The sequence below is a fragment of the Clarias gariepinus genome, chromosome 5 (assembly GCF_024256425.1).
Source record: "Clarias gariepinus isolate MV-2021 ecotype Netherlands chromosome 5, CGAR_prim_01v2, whole genome shotgun sequence".
In the NCBI taxonomy this organism is placed as follows: domain Eukaryota; kingdom Metazoa; phylum Chordata; class Actinopteri; order Siluriformes; family Clariidae; genus Clarias; species Clarias gariepinus.
This window is the reverse complement of record NC_071104.1, coordinates 36,242,007-36,264,850: the sequence shown is the minus strand read 5'-3', so window position 1 is coordinate 36,264,850 and position 22,844 is coordinate 36,242,007. Positions and strand designations below refer to the sequence as shown.

The 22,844-nt window shown below is 39.3% G+C and overlaps 4 protein-coding genes across 10 annotated transcripts in view; 2 read left to right on the top strand and 2 right to left on the bottom strand.

Annotated features, from left to right (window-relative positions):
• The window catches only part of pms1 (PMS1 homolog 1, mismatch repair system component), a 34,433-nt gene extending 34,125 nt beyond the window's left edge, over positions 1–308 (bottom strand). For 2 of the 5 annotated variants that reach the window (XM_053496698.1, XM_053496703.1), the window contains exon 1: positions 37–258. The gene's annotated coding sequence lies outside the window, so the exon portion shown is untranslated. Of the gene's footprint in view, positions 1–36 lie in introns of all 5 variants that reach the window. The other 3 variants (XM_053496699.1, XM_053496702.1, XM_053496701.1) reach the window with 3 other exon arrangements.
• Positions 309–630: 322 nt separating this feature from the next.
• On the top strand, positions 631–12,837 carry ormdl1 (ORMDL sphingolipid biosynthesis regulator 1). 3 transcript variants are annotated; one of them, XM_053497434.1, is made up of 4 exons: positions 631–722; positions 7,284–7,478; positions 9,511–9,662; positions 11,944–12,837. In XM_053497434.1, the coding sequence occupies exons 2-4, from the start codon at positions 7,305–7,307 to the stop codon at positions 12,077–12,079; spliced, it is 462 nt and encodes a 153-aa protein (XP_053353409.1). In that variant the 5' UTR covers positions 631–722; positions 7,284–7,304; the 3' UTR covers positions 12,080–12,837. The 3 variants fall into 3 exon arrangements, with proteins under 3 accessions (XP_053353409.1, XP_053353411.1, XP_053353410.1); XM_053497436.1 differs by lacking the exon at positions 631–722 and adding an exon at positions 944–966; XM_053497435.1 differs by lacking the exon at positions 631–722 and adding an exon at positions 6,186–6,443.
• A 2,645-nt stretch (positions 12,838–15,482) lies between these two features.
• adat3 (adenosine deaminase tRNA specific 3) lies at positions 15,483–17,168 on the bottom strand. The gene is made up of 2 exons (XM_053496968.1): positions 17,068–17,168; positions 15,483–16,957 (listed from the first exon to the last, which is right to left on the bottom strand). The coding sequence occupies exon 2, from the start codon at positions 16,608–16,610 to the stop codon at positions 15,582–15,584; it is 1,029 nt and encodes a 342-aa protein (XP_053352943.1). The 5' UTR covers positions 16,611–16,957; positions 17,068–17,168; the 3' UTR covers positions 15,483–15,581.
• Positions 17,169–17,375: 207 nt separating this feature from the next.
• Positions 17,376–22,808, top strand: osgepl1 (O-sialoglycoprotein endopeptidase-like 1). Its single transcript, XM_053497455.1, has 7 exons — positions 17,376–17,745; positions 19,558–19,945; positions 21,489–21,693; positions 21,769–21,917; positions 22,101–22,231; positions 22,520–22,591; positions 22,684–22,808. The coding sequence occupies exons 1-7, from the start codon at positions 17,558–17,560 to the stop codon at positions 22,766–22,768; spliced, it is 1,218 nt and encodes a 405-aa protein (XP_053353430.1). The 5' UTR covers positions 17,376–17,557; the 3' UTR covers positions 22,769–22,808.
• The last annotated feature ends 36 nt before the right edge of the window (positions 22,809–22,844 follow it).

The window sequence follows — 22,844 nt, the reverse complement described above, 5'->3', positions numbered from 1 at the left end:
TTAGATAGTCTGAGAACTGAAACTCATGCTTTTTACCAATGTACAGGATCTCCTCTTCGTCCTGAGTGACTGATGCTGATCCAGCTAATGCTTCAGACCTGCTCAGTGTTAGTGACTTATATAAAGCTGGACAAACTGTCCACAGCAACACACACAGATAATTATTGCTACAACAGATAAAAGAAAACGTGCTTACTCACAACAACAAAAAATCCAGTCCTTAAAAAAAAAAAGGATTTGAACCATATATACACACACATATATATACACACACCATAACGATGCCAAGCCGCCAATGCGGAAATAAACACACACAAAAAATCACAATTAAGCGCCTTTTTTTGACGTCATAGAGATTTTTTTGTTCTGATTGGCTGCTTGGGTGCTCAATCATCGCTACCTCGTTGACAGGACCAATCGCATCACATGCCTAAAATAAAGTCGTTTATTTACAACAAAGATATTATTAAAAACAAAAAATACTTAATATTTATGATTTGTATACTTACTAAACAATCTTTAATATTTTTTGCGGCGTATTTTCTAACATCTTTAAAAATCCCCGTCCACTTTGTGGCCTCTTCTAAGCTGTGATTGGAGGATACAGGTTCAGGGGGCGGGTTTATTTCTTTAGCTATTTACCAGTGCGAATACAAGGCATACAGCGGGGACGGGTGTCAGAGCAACAGGGTTTAATTTAAATCAGTGCTTTTTGGAAAAAGGTAGGGTGTCATTTATTTAATAAACTGCACAACCACGCTTCTTTGCATGTGTTTTAATGTTTGCGCTTTATATCTAAACGCAGATCAATTGCAGCTCGTTGATTTAGTGCTCTTAAGTCTCATCCGTGCTGTGTCCTAATCCGCACTACACAGTGAGTGAGCGAGTCAGTGAGAGGAGCGGATTGGAACACAGCCGGTCTAACGGTGTTGTCTTTTATCTCTGCTTTAAAAGCTTTCTAATTAGGTATAAAACATGTAGAAATGTTTAGAAGAATAAATGAACATTTATATTTCCTGATAATTAATAATAAATATGTTTGTATGTATTTATTTATCTGCCTAAGCTAATTGTAGACTAGCAGGCTAGCAAAAATCAAGTGCGTTAGCCTAAAGATAGCTAGCATCTTTTATATTTAAAATGTTTGTTTATCACTGTAAGGGAAAGTATCGGTATAAAAACAAGTCTAAATAGCTGTTGTGGTTAATTAATTTAAAAGTATTCAAACAAATTGGGTAATTACTATTCCTGCCGTTAATAATATGTAGGTGCACGAGCGCTTTAGTGTGTGTTTGTTTATTTGTCTTAAATTAACGTTTTGTGTTTTAGTGAGGAATTAAGGTTAAATCAGACCAGATTACGCATCATGATGCAAGATTATATATATATATTATTTTTTAAATCTAATTTCTATTGAGTCTATTGACTATCCAGCATGCATTGCATTTAAATATATATATTTTTTATTTTTATGTTAAGTCTAAGTGTAAAGTTTTAAAACTTCTTAAAAATCTTAAAGCTTACCCTTAGACCAACAGCTGGATTTGAAAGCAAACATGACCATGATATTTATTTATTTACATGACCAACCATTAAGGTGATGTGTAAAGTTTCCAGACCCTTAAAAAAAAAAAAAAATGAACAGTTTCTTTAATAATAAACGCAGATTCTTTACTGTGAGAGAAAGAAAAAGCCGATCTGTGAAACGTGGCATCTGGACAGATGTGAGTGAGATCTGCGTGTGTAATCTTATCAGCCGGGAGAGGAGTTGTGTAATAGGAGTTCGTGAGGAGCAGACAGGCCACGCTGACAGAATGTGAACTTTGCAATGAAAAGAAATCTGATAAACAAGTCAGCCGGAATGGGTCGGATGTTTCGAAGGAGGGGAAAAAAACAAGCTGTTGATTAGATGGAAGATAAAATGTGACAGAAATAAAGGGAGACAATTATTTTTTTTTTTACATGTCAGTATTTCCTCCAGCAACCTTTTCTTTTCAGGGGAAGTCGTTAAAATGTGCTTCTAGAGTTTCCAGGCGTCATCATAGCCTATTCGTTTATCCATCGTGATTATGGCTTAGATTATGACTGATTATAGATTACAGGTTCTCTTGCTTTTTATTGTGAATGTAAAACCAAAAGGAAGAACTGAGAGGGAATTCGTAGATTTAATTACTTGGGAATATGTTTGAGAAAGGAGTTTAACAAGAAGACTGGAAAAGGGCAAGAATTGGTCGCAACAAACCGTTGTGGTCAGGGATCACTGGGGTTTGGGCAGTGGGGTGGACTTGCCGGGATTTGGGCAGGGGGTCTTCGAGAGCAGTGGTTAATTGCAGAGCATTGGTTGTTACAGTCGTGCAGCAGTACACATTAAAACGTGTGTCCAGATATTGAAAGTGCTACAGTATAAGTACACCTACTCTGACCTCCTGAGAGAGAGAGAGAGAGAGAAATGTCATATCGTAGTTCTCGGTGCAGTGTTGTATAATGTTTCTCTATTTTGTATGTGAGTTCAGAGTGTACTTTTCTGTCTCAGTCTGCATCTCTGTCTGCATCAAGTCTGAACAAAACCTTAAAGCCTTTTTTTTTTTTAGGGTTTTTTTTTTTAGCATTTTAACATCAGAGTATGCTGCTCACCCAGAGTCTTGTTCCTGAAGGTTAACTAGACACGAGCAAAACTAATAAAATGAGTTGACATGTTTAACATATTACAAATAAATTTAATTTGAGTGATGATAGAAAAAAAAAACATTTAAAATAAAGTTTGTGCTCATGCATCAGTACATGCATCAGCATCGTCGTTGTGAAAGCCTGCGCTTGAGCTTATGGAAGTGGTTTTACACAAACCACCAGACATTTGAGGGAAAAGCCACAGCTCATTTAATTTAGCTGCGATGTAAATACTAGGGAGAGTTACACACACACACATTTCAGAATGAATTGCTGTACATTGCAAACACAATACTCATCACAATATATTATTTAGGTAACAAACTGATGGCAAGACAAAAGTGCTGTGTTTAAACCTGTAACAGAGAATCTACAGAGTGTTTAAAAAAAATTGAAAATGTAAAGTGTGCTTGAGATTTTTTTTATTATTGTTTCGGAAAGAGAACATGACATCTTTATTTTTTAAGGTAATTATCATGGGTGTTAAATTCTCATTTTCCTTAAAGAAAGAAACTTGAAAACAAGGGATTTTCACACGCATGCATCCTGATTTATTTATGTATTTTTTAATGATTACTAGAGGTTTTCATTGTGGCTGTCGCTGTAGACGCTCTGCAGTCTGATCCGGGTTTCAGTAGCTATGAGTTCGGCCTAATGTACGCGTTATCGTTGTAGACGTTCTCTGGTCTGCTGGACTTTTACATTTTTAGGTGGCATTTTTCCCCTTAAAAAACAGCCAGTCCTCAAACAGACTACATATCCTGGTAATCAGATAAAGAGATGATATTCTTCTTCTTTGTTGTTTAACAGTGGTTGGAATCCAGTAGGCTACATTACTGCCAACTGTAGGGCTCATTCTCCCTCATCTTCCCTGCCTTCTTAAAGCACCAACTTTCATTTATATTTTATAGCGGGTAGCATCCAATAAGTTGCGATACCGATGGCGGCTGGTCTTGATCTCCGTCGTCTTTCTGTATCTTCTTTCTCTGCCAAATACTTTCTCTCTTGTCCTTAACTTAGGAACGAGTTCCATTCTGGCAACACATGCGATGTTTACTGTGCGCTTAAGAGCTGTTTTCAGCTGTATTTGACTTTAAACATTGCTTCGTTGAGGATTTTCTAAATTAGGATTATTCACATCAGGACAGCTTTACAGGACAGACATTTTCCATCATCATGCTCCTGGACTAATTCATTGAAACCAGTGAGGCCGACTCATTTCTCCCGCACCCCCACACACACGCACACATACAATAAACTGGACTTGAGACATTTTATACGTTCACTTACACAATGAAAATAATGCCTATTATTGTAAGTATGTATCCATGACAATGCAGGGTATATACAGTATATATATTTTTTCACAATATACATGAGCTACTTGTGCGATTTGTTCCCATCTATAAATTTGTTCATATCTGCGGAAATTCCTAACTCGGATGTTCGTAAGTCGGGGACTTGCTTTATACATTTTACAGTGTACCCGACCTTTCCAGATTCCCATCCCAGACCAGCCTTCCTAAAAAATGTCGATTGTTCCGTCCCTGATCGTGTCTTGACTTGTTTTGTGTCAGATATACGATTCCCTCACAAAGTCTCACTCTGGAGATACTCAGATAAATCAAGTCACAATACTATTCATGTACACCGATCAGGCGTAACGCTCTGACCTGTAAGAGGTGACGTAAATAACACTGATTATCTCGTTATAATAAAGTCTGGAAGTAAGTGAGATGTATTACTCAGCAATTGAACATTCTGTCCCTGAAGTTGCTGTGCAGAAACAAAGGGGGAAGGTATAAAGATTTGAGTGACAAGAGAGAAATTGTGATCTTTAGACAAATTGATCAGAGCAACTCCAAAAGGAAAAAACTGTAGATCTTGTTGGATGGTCCCATCTGAAATGAGGAGGCCTTTAGTGTGATGTTATGATGTTTTTACAGACGCTACACAAAGTACACCCTGTCATGAAAACGGAGTGACCTCGATCAGAGAATAATGCACTCCGCTGCCTCACTGCAAAAACTGTTCAAAAGCAAGTTTTGAAATTCCCCAGATCTAAATTTGATCAAACATCTGGGACGTGTTGGAAAAACGAGTCTGTAGAGACCTCGCCTCACAACTTGCAGGAATTAAAAGATCTGCATTTGACATATCGGTGCCAGACACCACAGCACACCTGTGTTTTGTGTGTTGTAGGTATGTAAGAAAAACGTATCCTGACAGAATTGATTTTAGTATTGATGTAATTTGGTCAAATCTCCATGGCAGGAAGTGACTCCATTCAGCCTCAGCAGCTCTGCAAATGTCTGTTGCTATAAACTGCTGTCTCACTTAGTGGTCTTTGTGGTTTCTGAATAAATGCACTGTTTCTAGATGGAGACGTTATTTAACCGTCTGAGTGAAATGACTGTCATGTGGCATTCATGAGTAACAGATGTGTCAGTCAGTGGTACGTTCCCGATTCTGGTTTAAGAAGCGGATTTTTTTTTTTCTTTTTTAGTACACTGACAAGCCATGATTACTGGGATCGACTCTAGTTGTTTTTTGTGTTTTTGCTCTTTTATTCATTTACTTTTTACGTTATAACGTTCCTGGTTATTTTTCATCTTAAACAACTCTTGGGTCTAGATGAATTACATCTAGAAACATGTAGTATTAAAACAAAATTTTACTTAAAAAAATAAATCCATATATATATATATATATATATATATTAGGGATGCACCGAAATTTCGGCCGCCGAAAATTTTCGGCCGAAATAGCATTATCGGTTTCGGCCGAAACGTAAGAAAGCGCCGAAAATAAAAGCCGAAATTGTCGCCACGCCTCTCCCATCCTCCCGTCTCGTTCGCGCTGTCATTACGCATCAAACACGGAATATGTCGGCGGTTTGGAAGCACTTCAAAGTTTCAGATGAGGACAGCAAAGTTGCAATATGCAAGATTTTTTTAATACAAACAAAAAGAAAATATTTTAAACATGTTTTTTAATGAAGCCATTTTCGGTTTCGGTATCGGTTTTCGGCCAAGTGCATCCAAAAATTTCGGTTTCGTTTTCGGCCCAGAATTTTCATTTCGGTGCATCCCTAATATATATATATATATATACACACACACTCACTCACCTAAAGGATTATTAGGAACACCATACTAATACGGTGTTTGACCCCCTTTCACCTTCAGAACTGCCTTAATTCTACAGGGCATTGATTTAACAAGGTGCCGAATGCATTCTTTAGAAATGTTGGGCCATATTGATAGGATAGCATCTTGCAGTTGATGGAGATTTGTGGGATGCACATCCAGGGCACGAAGCTCCAGTTCCACCACATCCCAAAGAGGCTCTATTGGGTTGAGATCTGGTGACTGTGGGGGCCATTTTAGTACAGTGAACTCGTTGTCATGTTTAAGAAACCAATTTGAAATGATTGGAGCTTTGTGACATGGTGCATTATCCTGCTGGAAGTAGCCATCAGAGGATGGGTACATGGTGGTCATAAAGGGATGGACATGGTCAGAAACAATGCTCAGGTAGCCGGTGGCATTTAAACGATGCCCAATTGGCACTAAGGGGCCTAAAGTGTGCCAAGAAAACATTCCCCACACCATTACACCACCACCACCAGCCTGCACAGTGGTAACAAGGCATGATGGATCCATGTTCTCATTCTGTTTACGCCAAATTCTGACTCTACCATTTGAACGTCTCAACAGAAATCGAGACTCATCAGACCAGGCAACATTTTTCCAGTCTTCAACTGTCCAATTTTGGTAAGCTCATGCAAATTGTAGCCTCTTTTTCCTATTTGTAGTGGAGATGAGTGGTACCCGGTGGGGTCTTCTGCTGTTGTAGCCCATCCGCCTCAAGCTTGTGCGTGTTGTGGCTTCACAAATGCTTTGCTGCATACCTCGGTTGTAACGAGTGGTTATTTCAGTCAAAGTTGCTCTTCTATCAGCTTGAATCAGTCGGCCCATTCTCCTCTGACCTTTAGCATCAACGAGGCATTTTCGCCCACAGGACTGACGCATACTGGATGTTTTTACCTTTTTACACCATTCTTTGTAAACCCTAGAAATGATTGTGCGTGAAAATCCCAGTAACTGAGCAGATTGTGAAATACTCAGAACGGCCTGTCTAGCACCAACAACCATGCCACGCTCAAAATTGCTTAAATCACCTTTCTTTCCCATTCTGACATTCAGTTTGGAGTTCAGGAGATTGTCTTGAGCAGGACCACACCCCTAAATGCATTGAAGCAACTGCCATGTGATTGGTTGATTAGATAATTGCATTAATAAGAAATTGAACAGGTGTTCCTAATAATCCTTCAGGTGAGTGTGTGTATATATAATTATTTTTATTTTTCCGACACTGGAGACTCCTTCCATATTTATTATACGAAACCACCAAAACACCTTTCAGCTGTTTGTTATAGAAATGCTAAAGTGTATTAAGGTAAATATAAATATGCACTACTGTCAGTGCTGCTGTTCTAGAAAACGAATTAACAACCTTTTAACCAATCAGAATGCAGGATTCAGTAGAGCCGTGGTATACGCATATCAGTGATGTTTCTGTGATTTGTATGTGTTGGAATGTGATCTGTCCAGGTGTTCCCTCAGGAGGTTAGGATGAACGTTGGCGTCGCCCACAGCGAGGGGAACCCCAACACCCGGGTCATGAACAGTCGGGGGATCTGGCTGACGTACGCGCTCGGAGTGGGAATGCTTCACATCGTGCTCTTGAGCATTCCTTTCTTCAGCGTCCCGGTCGTCTGGACTCTCACAAATGTTATTCACAACTTGGTGAGTCCTCCATAATTTCTTTTCTTTTTCTCTAAACAGTTATTCACTGCATTTTATTGAGCTGCAGTTTGTCTCTGTGAAGAACCGGTGCATCCTGGTAAACTCCTGCACATTTTCTGGAGTCCAGTTTGGACAAAGAGGCAGGACGTCGGCGTGACACGAGAGATCGAGTTTCCTGCCATTTTTAGTTTTGCTATAATAGTCTTGTTTTGTTAAAGAAGCGGTTTATAACCTCCTTGTGAGTTCTCTTTCAAGGCAGTGGAGCGGGTGGGCCTAAATCAGGGGGCGTAAAAATGGAGAAGCAAAAAAAAACTAGCGAGACGCATTGTGTAATTTATTTATTTGTATTTTTATTTTTAAACTCATTGTATTTGCGGTCTTTGCAGTGTAGATCATCATATTTACTAAACGTTTTGTTGTGACTGATCCAGTCATGTGTATTTATGTAGATGATTTAGCCAGGGGTCCTGAGGGAAACACGAGCTCAGAAAGCAAAGAGTTTTTTTTTTTTTTTTTTACAAAAACTTAAAATATTGCTTGATATATGAGGGGTGTTCAAGCCAAACCGGGACTTGAGAGGCCATTTCTCGTGAATAAAGGCATAAAACAGACAAAACCACCAAAGAAGCATTGTCTAAAGTATTTGGGGAGGATGGGGGGGGGGGGGGATCAAATGCTTTATACTTTTCACAGATTTAAAAAAAAAATGTTTTTTAAATGTTTATATCAAGATGCCAGTCAGACTGGGAGCAATATTTAACTAACAAACGACATGAAATAAATCCTGATGTCATACATGTTATACATTTATTACTTATAAAAAAAAAAGACGAAGGCAAAAAACTAAAGAATTGAAGCGCAGTACAGTAATGCAGCCGCAGTAAAACATCTAAAAGGTGCAAACGGTTTAAATAAGGCCGTATGTGAGTGACAAGTCGGCTTGGAGCCCACTGCAGTCGTTCCCATGAACAGTGGTGGCTGGTGCAAACAAAATTAAACTTTTAATAATCGCCTGTAAATAGCCATAAGAAGTGCTGGAAAAGCACAGAGTGTAAGATCGTCTGCGATCACTTGACTGCTGCTTAATTAGGAGATCAGGTCGATCTGGTCCAAGATCTTGAACTTTTTTTCTTTTCTTTGTCTGATTGCTTTGCAAAGGGGTATTTTAGCAAAAGAATTACAGAATTTTCTCTTGTATTTTGCCTGTCAATCACTATTCTATACATTAACTAACAATCTGCTGAAATATTTAAAAACAATATTGATCGCCAAGAACAAAAGTGAGCGGGTTTGGGGCACACAGAGCTGCACCCCAAGGATGATTTGAAAAAATCCAATTAGAGCTCAGCCTCAAATCACATGCTTTTCAAAAATGTACGTGTTTACTGTACATAGACAATAGTTTGTCCAGCGCCGCATGTCCACGAACACAAATAAACATAATACACTTTAGATTTTTTTTTTTAAATGAAAGCCATTTAGTCACAATATTTCGCTGTATTTCTTAACATAATTTATTTACAAAAAAAAAAAATCTAAACTTAATGTATAGAATAGTGATTGACAGGCAAAATACAAGAGAAAATTCTTAAATTTTTTGCTAAAATTGCTTAACTTTAACCTAGCGCCCTTATTGACCGGCCGCCACTGCCCGTGAACATTCCACATTTGTCTCAATAATTCACCACTACCACTTTTACATTACAGGAACTGAGCTGGGAGTTATTCCCCCCAATCTCTCTCTCTTATAATACGTTACAGAAGACACCCTTTTCTTTTCTTCATTGTTAGTTTAAATATTTGCGAAACCAAACCAGATAGCAGACAAACCAGAATTTATCACATGATCAAGAATCAGCAAACAGACCGGCAGGTGCGAAAGCGTGTTGACTTCTCGTCACTGTTTTGTTGGACGATCTGGTATTAGAGCTGCTGGCTGTCCTGTGACTGAATGTCACTCATCTGCTCACATTATACCCAGTTATCAGTGTGTTATTTCTAAGCTGTTTATGTTTATGATCTTTTTTTTTAGGGAATGTACGTGTTCATGCACGCGGTAAAAGGGACGCCGTTCGAGACTCCAGACCAAGGCAAAGCCAGGCTCCTCACACACTGGGAACAGCTGGACTACGGCGTGCAGTTCACATCATCCAGAAAGTTCTTCACAATTTCGCCCATCATTTTGTACGTATTTGTGCGAACGGTTTTTGCATGTAGACTTTTCACGTACCGTTTAAGTTTTACATTACTGTGCTTTTTTTATACATATTTTAAGGTGTTTTTTTTTTTTCCCAGCAAAATTTCTAATAAGCAATAAATACTTCACAAAGCAAGAGATTCTAAGTGGAGGGTCAACCTCAAACGGCAATGATTTGAAGAGTGCATAACAGAAAGAAATCAGACGTGAACTTTGCTGTAGCAGAAGACTACAGAAAGCTTTATTTATCCAATTTTTTTAATTATTTATTTAGCCTAGAGTTGATTTTCTTCATACAGATAGTCCCCAACTTAGGAACGAGTTCTGTTCTGGGAGCACGTTCGTAAGTCGGATTTGTTTTCAAGTCCAACAAAGTCAGTCTTGTACGCCTTTGACACGAATTTAAAATGTAAAGCATACCTCTGTTAATTCACGGAAGGCCGTATGTGAGTGACTAGGTGGCTTGGAGCCCACTGCAGTTGTTCCCATGAACAGCGGCGGCTGGTGCAAACAAAATTAAAAATTTAACTTTTAATAATCACCTGTAAATAGCCATAAGAAGTGCTGGAAAAGCACAGAGTGTAAGATCGTCCGCGATCACTTGACTGCTGCTTAATTAATTCAGGTCGATCTGGTCCAAGATCTTTAATTTTTCTTTCTTTTCTCTGTCCGATCGCCTCGCAAAGGGGTATTTTAGCAAAAAAAATACAGAATTTTCTCTCATATTTATAGTGTCAATCACTATTCAATACATTAATAAACAATCTGCTGACCGTTGATAAGACTCGTTGAGAATGGTCTAACCACATGAGCCCAAATATTTAAAAACAATATTGATTCGCTAAGAACAAAAGTGGGCGGGTTTGGGGCGCACAGAGCTGCACCCCAAGGATGATTTGAATGCTTTTCAAATATTTACGTGCTCACTGTACATAGACAATCGTTTGTCCGGTGCTGCGTGTACACGAACACAAAAACGTAATACAGTTTAGATTTTTTTTTTTTTGTAAATAAATTATGCAATCCGCTGAACTAAATCCCTGTCACCTTTCCCAAAAACCATAACTGCTCCAAAGGAGAACTTGATCTCACAGTGTTGTCTTAGCGCCTTTAAATCACGAGAGAAATCCTGGATGCCAGCTTTACAGGAAAGACATTTTCTATCATTGTGCTCCCTGACTGATTCATTAAAACCGGTGAGGCCGACTCATTTCTTCTACACGCACATAAAATACCGGACTTTAGACATTTTATACATGTACTTGCACACCGAAAATATTGTATATAATTGTTCATAAAGATGTCCACAACTTACAAACGTTCAAATTTCCGCAGATACAAACAGATCGCGGTTCTAGAAACATTCGTAGATGCCAACACATCATGTAAGTAGCTCACGTTTATTGTAAAAGAAATAGACACTGCAGAGCACCAGATACCAGTCTTTACAATTATATACAATATTTTCAGTGTGCAGGACAATTGAGTTGAAAGGAAAATGTCTGTCTTGTAAAGCTGTCCTGATCGTGAATAATCCTAATTTCGGAAAATCCTCAAAACAGAATTCACAGTCCAAAACAGCTGTATGACAAGATGGGATCCGTTGAAGCGCGCAGTCAGCTGACCCCAGTGCGTCACCGGGGTTCCCCACGCAATGTGGAGGTGTAGTCTCACGAGTATAATGCTGAACCAAAACACCAAACATCTGTTATGCTTGGTGGTTGTTTTTGAATTTTTACAGGATTTCCTTAAAATATCAAACCTGGGATTCATGATAGAGTAATGTAGTTTTTACTGCAGCACGTTATCGTTAGTGAGATTTTCATCTGATTCTTGTCAGCATTTTCTTCTCCTGACTTGAGTACAGACATGTTACATCTGGGTTCCTGTCTCATTAATCATCAATCACACCCTGCTCTGACCCGCACAAGACCTAAAGCAAGGAATAAGTGTTTTACAACACCAAGTGTGTGTAACGGTCATGGAATGATTAGTGTCATAAAGACACGCCCATATCAGAACAAAAAAGATCCTAGATCCAAAATCCTAGAAAGACAAATATTAGAACTCCTTTTTTTCGTTATCCCAGGGGTCTCCATACAAAAAAAAAAAAAAAAATACCACACTTTAGTTTATATGTTTGTTTTTTTAAAAGAACGTCTTGAAATTATTTGTATGCCTGGAAGGATCATCCTGTTAAAGAAGTGACACACACAGGGTATCATCACAGCGTAACAATCTGTACTGTTTTTTTTTTTTCCCCCACAGATATTTCTTGACAAGCTTCTACACGAAATACGACACGGCTCATTTTGTGATAAACACCGCGTCATTACTGAGCGTCCTCATCCCTAAACTACCCCAGCTCCACGGAGTGCGACTCTTCGGAATCAACAAGTATTAATTGTTCAGAGGGAACGGCGCCAAGAACCCCCCCCCCCCTCTCTCTCTCTTCCTGCGTCACTTTGCAGTTTTGTACAGAGTGTAAATTTAGTGTTTGTCTTTGCCTAGAAGCACCTCGCGTTATTCCGAGGCATGCATACAGTACGTGTCGACGCCTCCAGCGTTAACTTAAAGAAGTAAATATTTAATTTTTCTTTCCTTCGGCTCCCTCATGGATCTGGGCTGGCCCGGGTTTCACTGTTGAGGTGATGTTTTTTTGTTTCTTTTGATTTCATGTTCCTTCCTTTTGTTTGTAGTTGCACACTAATGTAAGGCTTTTGTTTAAAAGGTTCTAGAAGATTAAAAAGAAAGGGAAAAAAAACTTTCGGTATAAAAGTCAGACCCTGTAGTCTTTTCAGTGTCTAAAAAAAATAAAAAACAATAAAGACTTGCATGATTTTTTTTTTTTTTTAGGTTTGTTAGATGAAGTATTTTGATAGAGATCCTGCATCAGGTTTATGCGAGAAAAAGAAAAGAAAAAAACAATAATGTGCATTAACACAGGTTTTGGTGTTTACTGATGCGAGTCTGATGCTTACGTGCTCATTCCAGTCAGTGTGCTCGTTTATTAGGACGCAACTGTGAATCTCTTAATGAGCAGAGCAGATGTTTTTTGTTTGTTTGTTTGTTTGTTTTCCCCTAGCATCTCTGTTAATTCATGGTATTACTGGAGCTCAAACAAACCCTGTGTGTAATAAAGGCTTATTTGTGCTCTCTCTTTCCCTGTCTCTGTCTCCGTCTCTCTTCTCTTCTGTCTACAACTTAAACCGAAATATCAAAGATAAAAATACGTAACGAATAAAATCTTGTTCTACTGTAGGAAAATAATCAGTGATGGGGTGATGTGACAAAGCAGAGTCACGGTCTTCACTGTTTTATTAAACAAAGAAACAAAAAAAAAAAATCTACTGTACTTTTTTGTTGGTGTTGCCATGGCAACATGTAGAGCTCTATTGCTTCTAGATGGCTTATGGCTTCTAGATGAACACTTTTTTTTCTATTTAAATAAATAAAATAAAAAAACTTAACATATCAGTATTTGTTGCTTAATTGGCCTGTTCATTTTTTAGACAAATGTCTAGACATTTAAATGGATGAGAATCCCCCTTTTTTCCCCTAATTTGACCTCACATAAGAAGAGCCACACCCCCAGATTGTGGCTTAGCGATATCTCATTTACATAAACACTGAAATGGTAAAGTAAAACAGAGAGTTGGAGGTATAAGTTAGTGATGGGAAATTTGAATCAGTTTAATGACTCGGTTCTTTCAATCTCATTCACTAAAATGAACAAATCTTTTTTTGTCATATGGTTCATTTCGTTCTTTTGACCAGAATTAAAATAAAATGTTACATTTTCAATAAACAGACGTCCAATACGACTACATACACAAATATTGACTATAGTTTCAGTAATGAAGATATTCCAATGCAACTAAGGACATATTATAATAAACAGAAGCAGTTCACCTCTCATATCTTCTAGTCCAAGTCGTTTGTTCTTTTGAATCTATTGCACCGCATAGTGTCTATGGCAGTCACGTGACTAAGGAATGAACGATTTGGACTAAAAGACTCAAAGGTAACTAATTATTTTGTTTTTTTGTACATAACCTAGAGGTTTTACTATCCTTTGTGCATGCGCACCTAGTAGAAAATGAACGAATCGCTCGCCAAGACTACTCGTTCTTCAAAAAGAATGAATCATTCATGTATCACTATTACAATAACTAGTATAAATACATTATCTTATTTGAGTTATTATTTATTTCAGCTGGAGCGTTAACACACACACGTATTAAAATTGTTAAATTGGAGACCTTTAGGCTACATTCACATCACACAAGATGTTCCTTAGTCAGGATTTTTGCATGTCATGACGAATCACATTCACGATTACTGAAATGGCACGTATGTGCACATCACGTCGATAAGTCTTTGCTCGTTCCTTTTAAACAACATTCAAGGTTTTGCTCTTCAGGACGGCGAGCAGTTAGTTGGCTGAGAAGAAAGAAAGCCAGACCATTCTTGTATCAGATATGTATCCGCTCTAAAAAGACATACGAAAGTGACTCAGATCAGGGTCACATCAGGGTAAAAGAAAAAAAAAAATCAGAATTGAGTCACTTAAGTATCGCAATGTAAAAGAACATCTCCTTAATCTGCCTAAAAATGACACGTATAAGGTCATAGAAGGTCTCGTTTCTTAGTTACTGTATGTTACATAAGTATAGAAATCATTCTCTTGTTCTCGCTCTCACTTGTTACCAAGAAACTAGAAAAAACTCCTGTGTCCTGAAAAAGGCTGGATGATGCATTAATATAAAAGTAATATCAGGGAAGGAAGCGCTTCATGTATTCTTTTAAGGCTTAAAGACTGGACTGGAAACGCAGATTTAAAGCACCTGGAAGTTGTAGAAAGATTTACAGTATAGGTGGTGGTGGTGATGCAGTTTACAGAACTCGGAGCCGAGGTGCAGAGCAGTGCAGAGAGGGTGTGTGGAAGTGCCAGATAAAATCAGATGAAGAGTTCGAGAGACAGGGCAAGACCAGGCAAGATCAGGGAAGGAAGCATTTAAAATTTGTTTTAAAGACAGCTGGACTAGAACATGGGTTTGAAGAAAAAGATGAGGGTGAATGAAACCCGCAGTTAGCGGTAATGCAACCTACTGGAGAAAAAGAGTCACTGATCAGGGAGGGAAGCATTTAATTGCTTTAATTTTTTTAAGGAAGACTGGACTGGAGGGTAGGTTTTAAACGTACCAAGAGGGAGGATGTAGAGAAAATCGAGTGTGTGGAAGTGCCAGATAAAAAAGGTTGAGACACAGAGCAAGACGAGACAAGATCAGGGAAGGAAGTGTTTAACTTTTTGTTTTGTTTTTTAAGAAAGGTTGGTCTGCGAAACTGTCTTTAAGAGGATGGGAAGATGAGGGAGAACAAGACAAAGTTGGTGGTAATGTAACCTACTACCATTAAACAAAGAAGAACAATTCTTTTACAATACACATTTTTTTTTTTTTTTTTTTAGTTATTGCAATATCTTACTTGAATTTTAAAAAACTAAACTAAAAAGTCAACAAACATTTAATATTTACAATAACGGACGGCTTTATGTCCGACACTGGAAACTCCTGTTATTCATGCCCCTGTGAAAGAGCCTCACTCATACACACTTCTATAAATTTTCTTTTCATTTTGTGAAGCTGCTTTAAGACGATGACTATTGTTAAAAACGCTATATAAATTAGATTGACCAATCAGAACGCAGGATTCGACAGTTTTGCGATGTCACTGTACCTTACAGAAGTGTGGGAAGAGTTTTTGTGCTTACTACACTTTGTTTCTCAAAACAAGCATGGCCAAAATCATATGAAAATATCTTTAATGAACAGCCAAGTAAAATTTTAACAAATAATAACAGTTGACTAGGGAAGTCTTTAAAAACAGCATAAAAAAAGAATGAGTCATTTGAGCCGAGTCAGTTCCTCACAGGTCTGACTCATGACTCCTTTATAAACGTCAAAATGGTGATTCAACTCTTTCCGGCAGTGAATCTTGTATTTGGTGCCCAAAGCACCGTCTGCAGAAGCCGCTCCGTAGAAAACCCGGCTGATCCTGGAGTGAACGAGTGCCATGGCACACATCACACACGGCTCTCTGGTGACGTACAGCTCGTACCCGGTGCAGATGTACGGCTGGTCCTCAGACGCAGAGGCTTCACGCTGACCCAGGTCGGGGGCGCTGTATCTGCATGCTGGGTGTTTCTCGTACCGATACACACCTCCTCCCTGTGCCCAGGCAACAAGATCGATACACACCATGACAGCATGGTGAAGAGGATGATCCCGGGTCAGGTCGTGACCCACCGCGATAATCTGTCCCGATTTCGGGTCGACGATCACGGCGCCCGCTGCGTCCATTCCTTCCTTGCGTCCAGATCTGGCAGCCTCCACGGCGGCAGTCATGTATTCCTGGATTTTGGCTTTCTGGCTGAACGTAAAGAGCTGTCCGGTCAAACCCAGCGTGACTTGTTTGTCCTCGTGGAAGCTCGTCGGCCAGTGCCGGCTCGCTCGCTCAAACTGCGGCCTGGTTAAAGGAGCTCGGGCTGGGATTCGGACCAGGAAAGGTTCTCCCAAGCCTTCGGAGTTGAAGTCTTCCGAGCTCAGGAGATCCGTCAGGGCTGGACCCCGAGGTTCTGCCGCGGAGCCGGCGATGGTGACGTCATCAACAAGACACACGATCACTTCTAACGGATGAGGGCTGGTCTTGTCCTTGCATGCTCTCACCCTTTTAATGTGCTGAAGATCTGCTAAAGGATGAAGCACAGACAGGGCTTTGACCAGACGTGACGTCTGCCGCTTATCTGTGATCGGAGCAGCGTAAGCGTCCACTAATTTAACGTCCTCAGACATTTCGTCTGACAGGACAGGAAGGACATGCCAAGAGTCTGGATCATACTCCATGCCTTTTCTCTTTTTACTCTCTGGTTCCATTATACAGACTCACTATAGACTAAAGCAATGTCACAGCTCAGGAAATCCAAAGGAAATCAAGTTTTCCTGCATTTTAAGCACTTAATACACATTAACACCAAATAATGTTTTTTTGTGTATCTTATTTAGTTTGGAGCCTAAACACAAACCACGTGACAGAACGAGATTTAAAAATATATATATATAAATAAAAAATTTGGTCCATTTGGACACTAAATATAAATGAAATGATAAAAATAACTGTATTAAATAAATACAAATTATTTAATTAAAAAAAATCGAACGTTGTAGAAAACAACCTCAGACCTACAGTATATCGATGTTGTCCGTCAGGATTTTAGACATCCCTAGAAACAAAGTGGAATATTAAAGGTTCCGGTCTGTTTTACCGAATTTAAATATATTATAAAAAGCAAATACTTACATATTCAATATTATTTGAATGTATTTTACTTACAAGTTATCAATACAGCAGTATTTGAAACTGCAGCTCATTTCACAGCGTTTCCTTTTTCTTTTTCCTGAGGAACAACATTTTTTGTTCTTTGTTGCACATCGGAGCTACTAAATGTGTCGGCATTTTAAACCCCGCTCGCATTCCGACCGATCCCGCCTCCTTTAATGAGATTGGTTAGCGCTTGGTCAAATATTCAGCTCGTTGATTGGTTAGCTCTCGTCACTCTAGCCAATTAGCGTTTTGACTTTGTGGTAGCAGCCAATCACAGTAGAAAAGGCGGGATTAGTAGGAAAGCGTGTGGGAAACGATGAAAGGTGACGTGAATGTGAAATACGGCGTTTATTTGCGATGAGTTTAAAACGTGGTTTTAGTGTTTTGACAAGAAGTGCTGTTTAAGCAGGACAGGATGATTATTATTAAAATTGTTTTTGATCATTCGGTTTTATGTGTTGATGTAGTTTGTGTGTAGCGGTCTGATCAGGTATCCAGTATGTTCGCAGGTAGAGGACTGTTCAGGTTGGTGCCACGTGTGTGTGTGTGCAGGAAAGCTTCTCAGGTCACAGGCAGGCTGGTGTTAGGCATCGAGACCAGCTGTGATGAGACAGGAGCAGCTGTTCTGGACGAGACTGGGACAATCCTGGGAGAATCTTTACACTCACAGAAAGAAGTGCACTTGAAGTAAAGACACTTGAACTGCATGCTTTCATTCATTTGCACTTTCATGCACTGAAAGCTGTTTTTAAAAAGGAATCAAATGTAAATCACAACAGAATCATTTGACGCCTTAACCATAATGTCGCTTCAATCATTTCCCTCATTTCTCATGATCTCTGGAGGTTTATGTAGATGTCTTCGGCTCATTTCGAACCACAAAGAATCACGATGGATGAAGTAGGGATGGGAATCACCGGTCTACTTAGATGGATCACTAGAAATGTCTAGTGATGAGATCATTTATGTCCCACGTGTGATAGTATTGCGACTGTTGTTTTGTAGTTTAGCTGTGTGTCAGTGAGTAAATAAAGATAGTCATCCATCTGTACTAACAGTTATAAATTAAATCAATTATAAAGTTGTGGCCCCAACATAGTACTGTATTTTGTCGCCATTTATTTTACTACTAAGTCGTGGCCACGGAATATATTTTTTCCCTCCAACGTTACCAAACGAGTCACCTCCCGATACGATATCATCATCATACCTCAATACCGATTTCATTAAATATTTCTATTTGATATTAAATTTTTTCCAGTTTTGTAACAATTTTAAAACTTGAAAAATTATATCTAAGTAATTAAACATGGTCCGTTTATTAGTACAAATCAGCTGATTAGTTTTATCACGTTGAAAAAAAAAAACAAGCGCAGCATTTAAACAATACAAACTAACTTCAAATACAGGAGTTTAACATTTATCCGAGCAGCGCGTATCTCTGTCATCCACCAAAATTATTATTATTTCTAAACAAACGAAACATTCGAAAAAAAAAAAATTCGAAAATGTTTAGTTCAGAGTGCGCCACCTGTAGGATTATGGAGAAACTGTGACGTTTTACCTCCTCAGACACCTCCAAACTCAACTTGGCAGTGAGCGCGCGGGTTGAATGGCTTCAAGCATGATAGTGTAGTATAGAGCACGCGGATAGTGTTTTGAGATGGCGTGTGTAATGAGTGGGTTTGAGATGCAGAGTTTAGAAAAAAAAAAGACATCAGAGGCTTATAACACGCACGATTTTCGATAATGTAGCGCCATAAAAAAATGCGTTTTTGTTGCACCACCTGGAAGTTCTGCGCTCTGTAAAATGGTTTATATCTGAGGCTGATCAGCTGATTACCGGTCCCAGACAATCAAACTGAAAAACAGACATTTACAGTAAAAGTAGTTTTTTTTTTTATCGATTTTTGAGTCAGTTGTGTGCGAATCAGCACACAAAAGAATCGCGATTCACAGCTGAATAGATTTTCTGTCCCATCTTTATTGTTTTCTTTTATTCCTTTATAGAATGCGGCTTAAGACTGAACCAGTTTCAGTCTGACCTGAGTACTTATTGGGGTCTTGACCTTTAATCCGAAATAGCTAACAAAATCCATTCAGACTGAGATCAGCCCTGAAATCTGTAAACGTATTATTAATATGAATGATAAAATCAGACCTAGTACACTTGTTAACTATAAGAAAACTATAATATCAGATAGACTTGACTTTTCTGTTTTTGAAAAACTTTTGAATGCATCAGAAAACTAGAGTATTGATATCAAACCGGCGTTTGAGGTGCGTGTCATGTCAGAGCTTCCATCTGTTGTATCAAAGACTGAAAAGAAGTCAGTAATGTGTTTGTGTTTGTGCTCTGGCCTGTATGTTTCTCGGCAGACCCTACAGATCAAATTGTTCTTGTAATGCGAGTCTCATATGATCCATTAAAGCTTGATTATGCTTTTAAGCCACTTTGCTTGACGGAGCTTCTGTTTTTTTGTTTTTTTCCTCCCGCAGGTCAGGAGGGATCATCCCACCCGTCGCCCAGCGCCTCCATAAAGAGAACATTAGCAGAGTGGTGCAGGAGGCTTTGGACAGGAGTGGGGTTACAGCAGGAGATCTCAGCGCCGTGGCCACGACGGTCAAACCGGGTCTGGCTCTGAGCCTCGGTGTCGGTTTACACTTCAGCATGAGTTTCGTAAGGCAACATGAAAAGCCCTTTATCCCAATCCATCACATGGAGGCCCACGCCCTAACCGTGAGGATGCTCCAGCGGGTGGAGTTCCCCTTCCTGGTGCTGCTGGTGTCGGGGGGGCATTCTCTCCTGGCGCTGGCGAGAGGCATTGATGAGTTCTTACTGTTAGGGCAAACGCTAGACGAGGCTCCAGGAGACACGTTGGATAAGGTATCAGAGACATGAGTCGTCTCTAAATGCAGAGACATGTTTACACTCAGCTGTTACGCTGGCACAGCAAACATTATTATTATTATTATTATTATTATTATTAGGGATTAGATGCAAGAGGTGAAATCTTAGAACCATCATCAACTCTTTAAATAAATCTTAGAGTTGAGCACAAGGTCTAATCAATGGCATGATGCAGAGCAAATCATGTGACAGCTCTCAAAACGTGTCCCATGTGATCTGTTTGGTCTGTGTTATATCACTCATAATGTCCCTTAAAGGGGAAACGGGTCTGGGCTTTATGGGTTAACGCACTCCTTAACAAACCACATTTTGAATGCAAAAATTAATCCTTAGGTCATTTAGTTAAAGCAGTTTTTAAATCCATATGTATTGTATAATTGTTTCTACTTAACTTGACTATGGGATGATTTAAACATGATGATGAAGCCCTATTTGTTAGCTATTAATACAACCCATGTAACTTGATATATCAGTATTGCCCTTAACAGTTGCCTGAGAGTTTTGGGCGTATTGAATATTGAGTATTAATCAACATTTATTAATGATTTTTAAAGTATTTTGCAAAACCTGCGATTAAAACCTGACATTGTATCCACAGGTAGTCCCGACTTATGAACATTCGAGTTACGAATTTCCGCAGATACAAACAGGCCGCAGTTCTACTTCTAGTTCAATCACGGAAGTAACTCTCGTGTATTGTAAAAAATAGATACTGCAGTGCACCGGATACCAATATTAACAATTATATACAATATTTTGTGTGTGTAAATGGATGTGTAAAATCTCCAAAGTCTGGTATATTGTACATATGTGTTTGTGCGGGCGAAATGAGCCGACCCAAACGGTTTGAATGAATCAGTCTGGGAACAGGATGCTAGAAAATGTCTGTGCTGTAAAGCTGTCCTGATGATAAATAATCCTAATTTCAGAAAATCCCCAACTAAACAGAGTTCATAGTCCAATACAGTGGAAAACAGCTCTGAGACGAAATGACATCCGGGATTCCCCTCACGATTTAAAGTCACAAAGACAACAATGTTACATTTTACTGTGAGATTCATTTCCTTAGGCGAAATTATAATTTTTTTGCCACATGATGGCAGTGTGGGGAAAGGGTACAGAGATTTAGTATAATGGATTGGTATGCTTTACATTGTATATTCGTGACAAAGGTGTATGAGACTCACTTTGTCGGACTTAAGAACAAATCGGACTTATGAACATGCTCCAGGAATGAAACTCGTTCATAAGTGTGGGATTACAGGAAATGGATTCAATCCCCTTTTTGCATAGGAAATACTTTTGTCCATATGGTGTTTAAAGATTTCTTTCGACATCTGTTTCCTGATAAAGTTTCAGGATCTGAAGAATTCTTTAAAAATTTAAATTAGGAAATTATACAGAGTTAGCTTCGTTGCTCTAGTTTAAAGTAAAGAATCAAAGAAGTTAACGATCGGTTAAGGCGAAAAGTCGTGACCTGTGACCTACATCGCTAACAGTTTGCATTTTGATCGGACAGGTAGCGAGACGTCTGTCTCTCATCAAGCACCCGAAGTGTCACAGCCTCAGCGGCGGACAAGCAATCGAGCTTTTAGCGAAAGACGGAGACCGGCTGCAGTTCCAGTTCAAGTCCCCGATGGGGCAGCAGTACGACTGCAACTTCTCCTTTGCCGGCGTTCGCAACCAAGTGACAATAGCGATAGACAAAAAGGAAAAGCAGGAAGGTAATTATTTAGCTATTTTTATTTTATTTGGGACCTGAGTGCAGGCTGTGTTTATGACGCCTTGTGTCCTGGCAGGTATTGAGCCAGGGCAGTTGTTGTCTTGTGTGCAGGACATCGCCGCAGCAGCACAGCACACCGTCGCCTCGCACATCGCCAAACGCACACACAGGGCCATTCTGTTCTGCAAAGCCCGTGGCCTTTTACCACAAAACGACCCGACTCTGGTCAGTTCACCACGCGCCAGGGTTCCACACAGGCATTTCACTTTTTAAATCAACTCCAGATCAGATTTTGACAGAATTTGGCAAAGACTTTGGTTAAACTTTGGTTAATCTCTCTCTCTCTCTCTCTCTCTCTCTCTCTCACTCTCTCCTTTTTTTCTCCTTTGTACACCGTGCCCTCTGCAGGTCGTATCAGGAGGCGTAGCAAGCAACGAATACATCAGAGAGACACTGAGAATCGTCACTGATGCCACAGGATTGCAGCTGCTCTGCCCTCCGGCTCAATTCTGCACCGATAACGGAGTGATGATCGCGTGGTAAGCAGAGTGCGCCCTCTGACACGATTACTCACTCGGAATTTCCCATCTTTGAATAAAAAGAAAAGAAACGCCACGTCAAATCGGAATTCCAAAGTCAGGGAGATCTAATAGCTATGAAAAAATACCATCTTTAAGAAATAAAAAAAAGTGTAATTATTAGTAAATCAGTGAGGTTTTAGAGGAATAAAACTACGTAGAATTGGCTGTTCTTCTTTTTTATTTATTTATTTATTTATTTTCAATGGCAACCTAGATCTTTAAATCAGTTCCACTCCTGTGTTTCAGGAACGGTGTGGAGAGACTAAAGGAGGGAAAAGGAATATTGTCACACACTCAGGACGTCAAGTATGAACCCAAGTGAGTCCAAGACATTCAAGCTCATCGTTACCGTTTTTACCCACTTATCCGCATCCGTTTGGTGATGGTGTGTATAATCTGTTTTCTCCCAGAGCGCCACTGGGCAGAGATATCTCTACAGACGTCAGAGATGCTGCGATCAAGCTTCCTGTGTTAAAACTAAAGATAAAAAGCTAGACTTTTTCTTATTCAGAAAATAAAAAAATCTGCAAAAATATCTCTCTGTATGAGTGTGAATTTGTGGTGTCTCTCT

Coding starts and splice junctions, on each gene's coding strand:
- ormdl1 (XM_053497434.1), top strand. CDS start 7,305: ATGAACGTTGGCGTCGCCCACAGCGAGGGGAACCCCAACACCCGGGTC. Junction 7,479..9,510: donor CAAATGTTATTCACAACTTG/GTGAGTCCTCCA, acceptor CTTTTTTTTTAG/GGAATGTACGTGTTCATGCA. Junction 9,663..11,943: donor ACAATTTCGCCCATCATTTT/GTACGTATTTGT, acceptor TTTCCCCCACAG/ATATTTCTTGACAAGCTTCT.
- adat3 (XM_053496968.1), bottom strand. CDS start 16,610: ATGGAACCAGAGAGTAAAAAGAGAAAAGGCATGGAGTATGATCCAGAC.
- osgepl1 (XM_053497455.1), top strand. CDS start 17,558: ATGTTCGCAGGTAGAGGACTGTTCAGGTTGGTGCCACGTGTGTGTGTG. Junction 21,918..22,100: donor CACAAAACGACCCGACTCTG/GTCAGTTCACCA, acceptor TGCCCTCTGCAG/GTCGTATCAGGAGGCGTAGC. Junction 22,232..22,519: donor AACGGAGTGATGATCGCGTG/GTAAGCAGAGTG, acceptor CCTGTGTTTCAG/GAACGGTGTGGAGAGACTAA.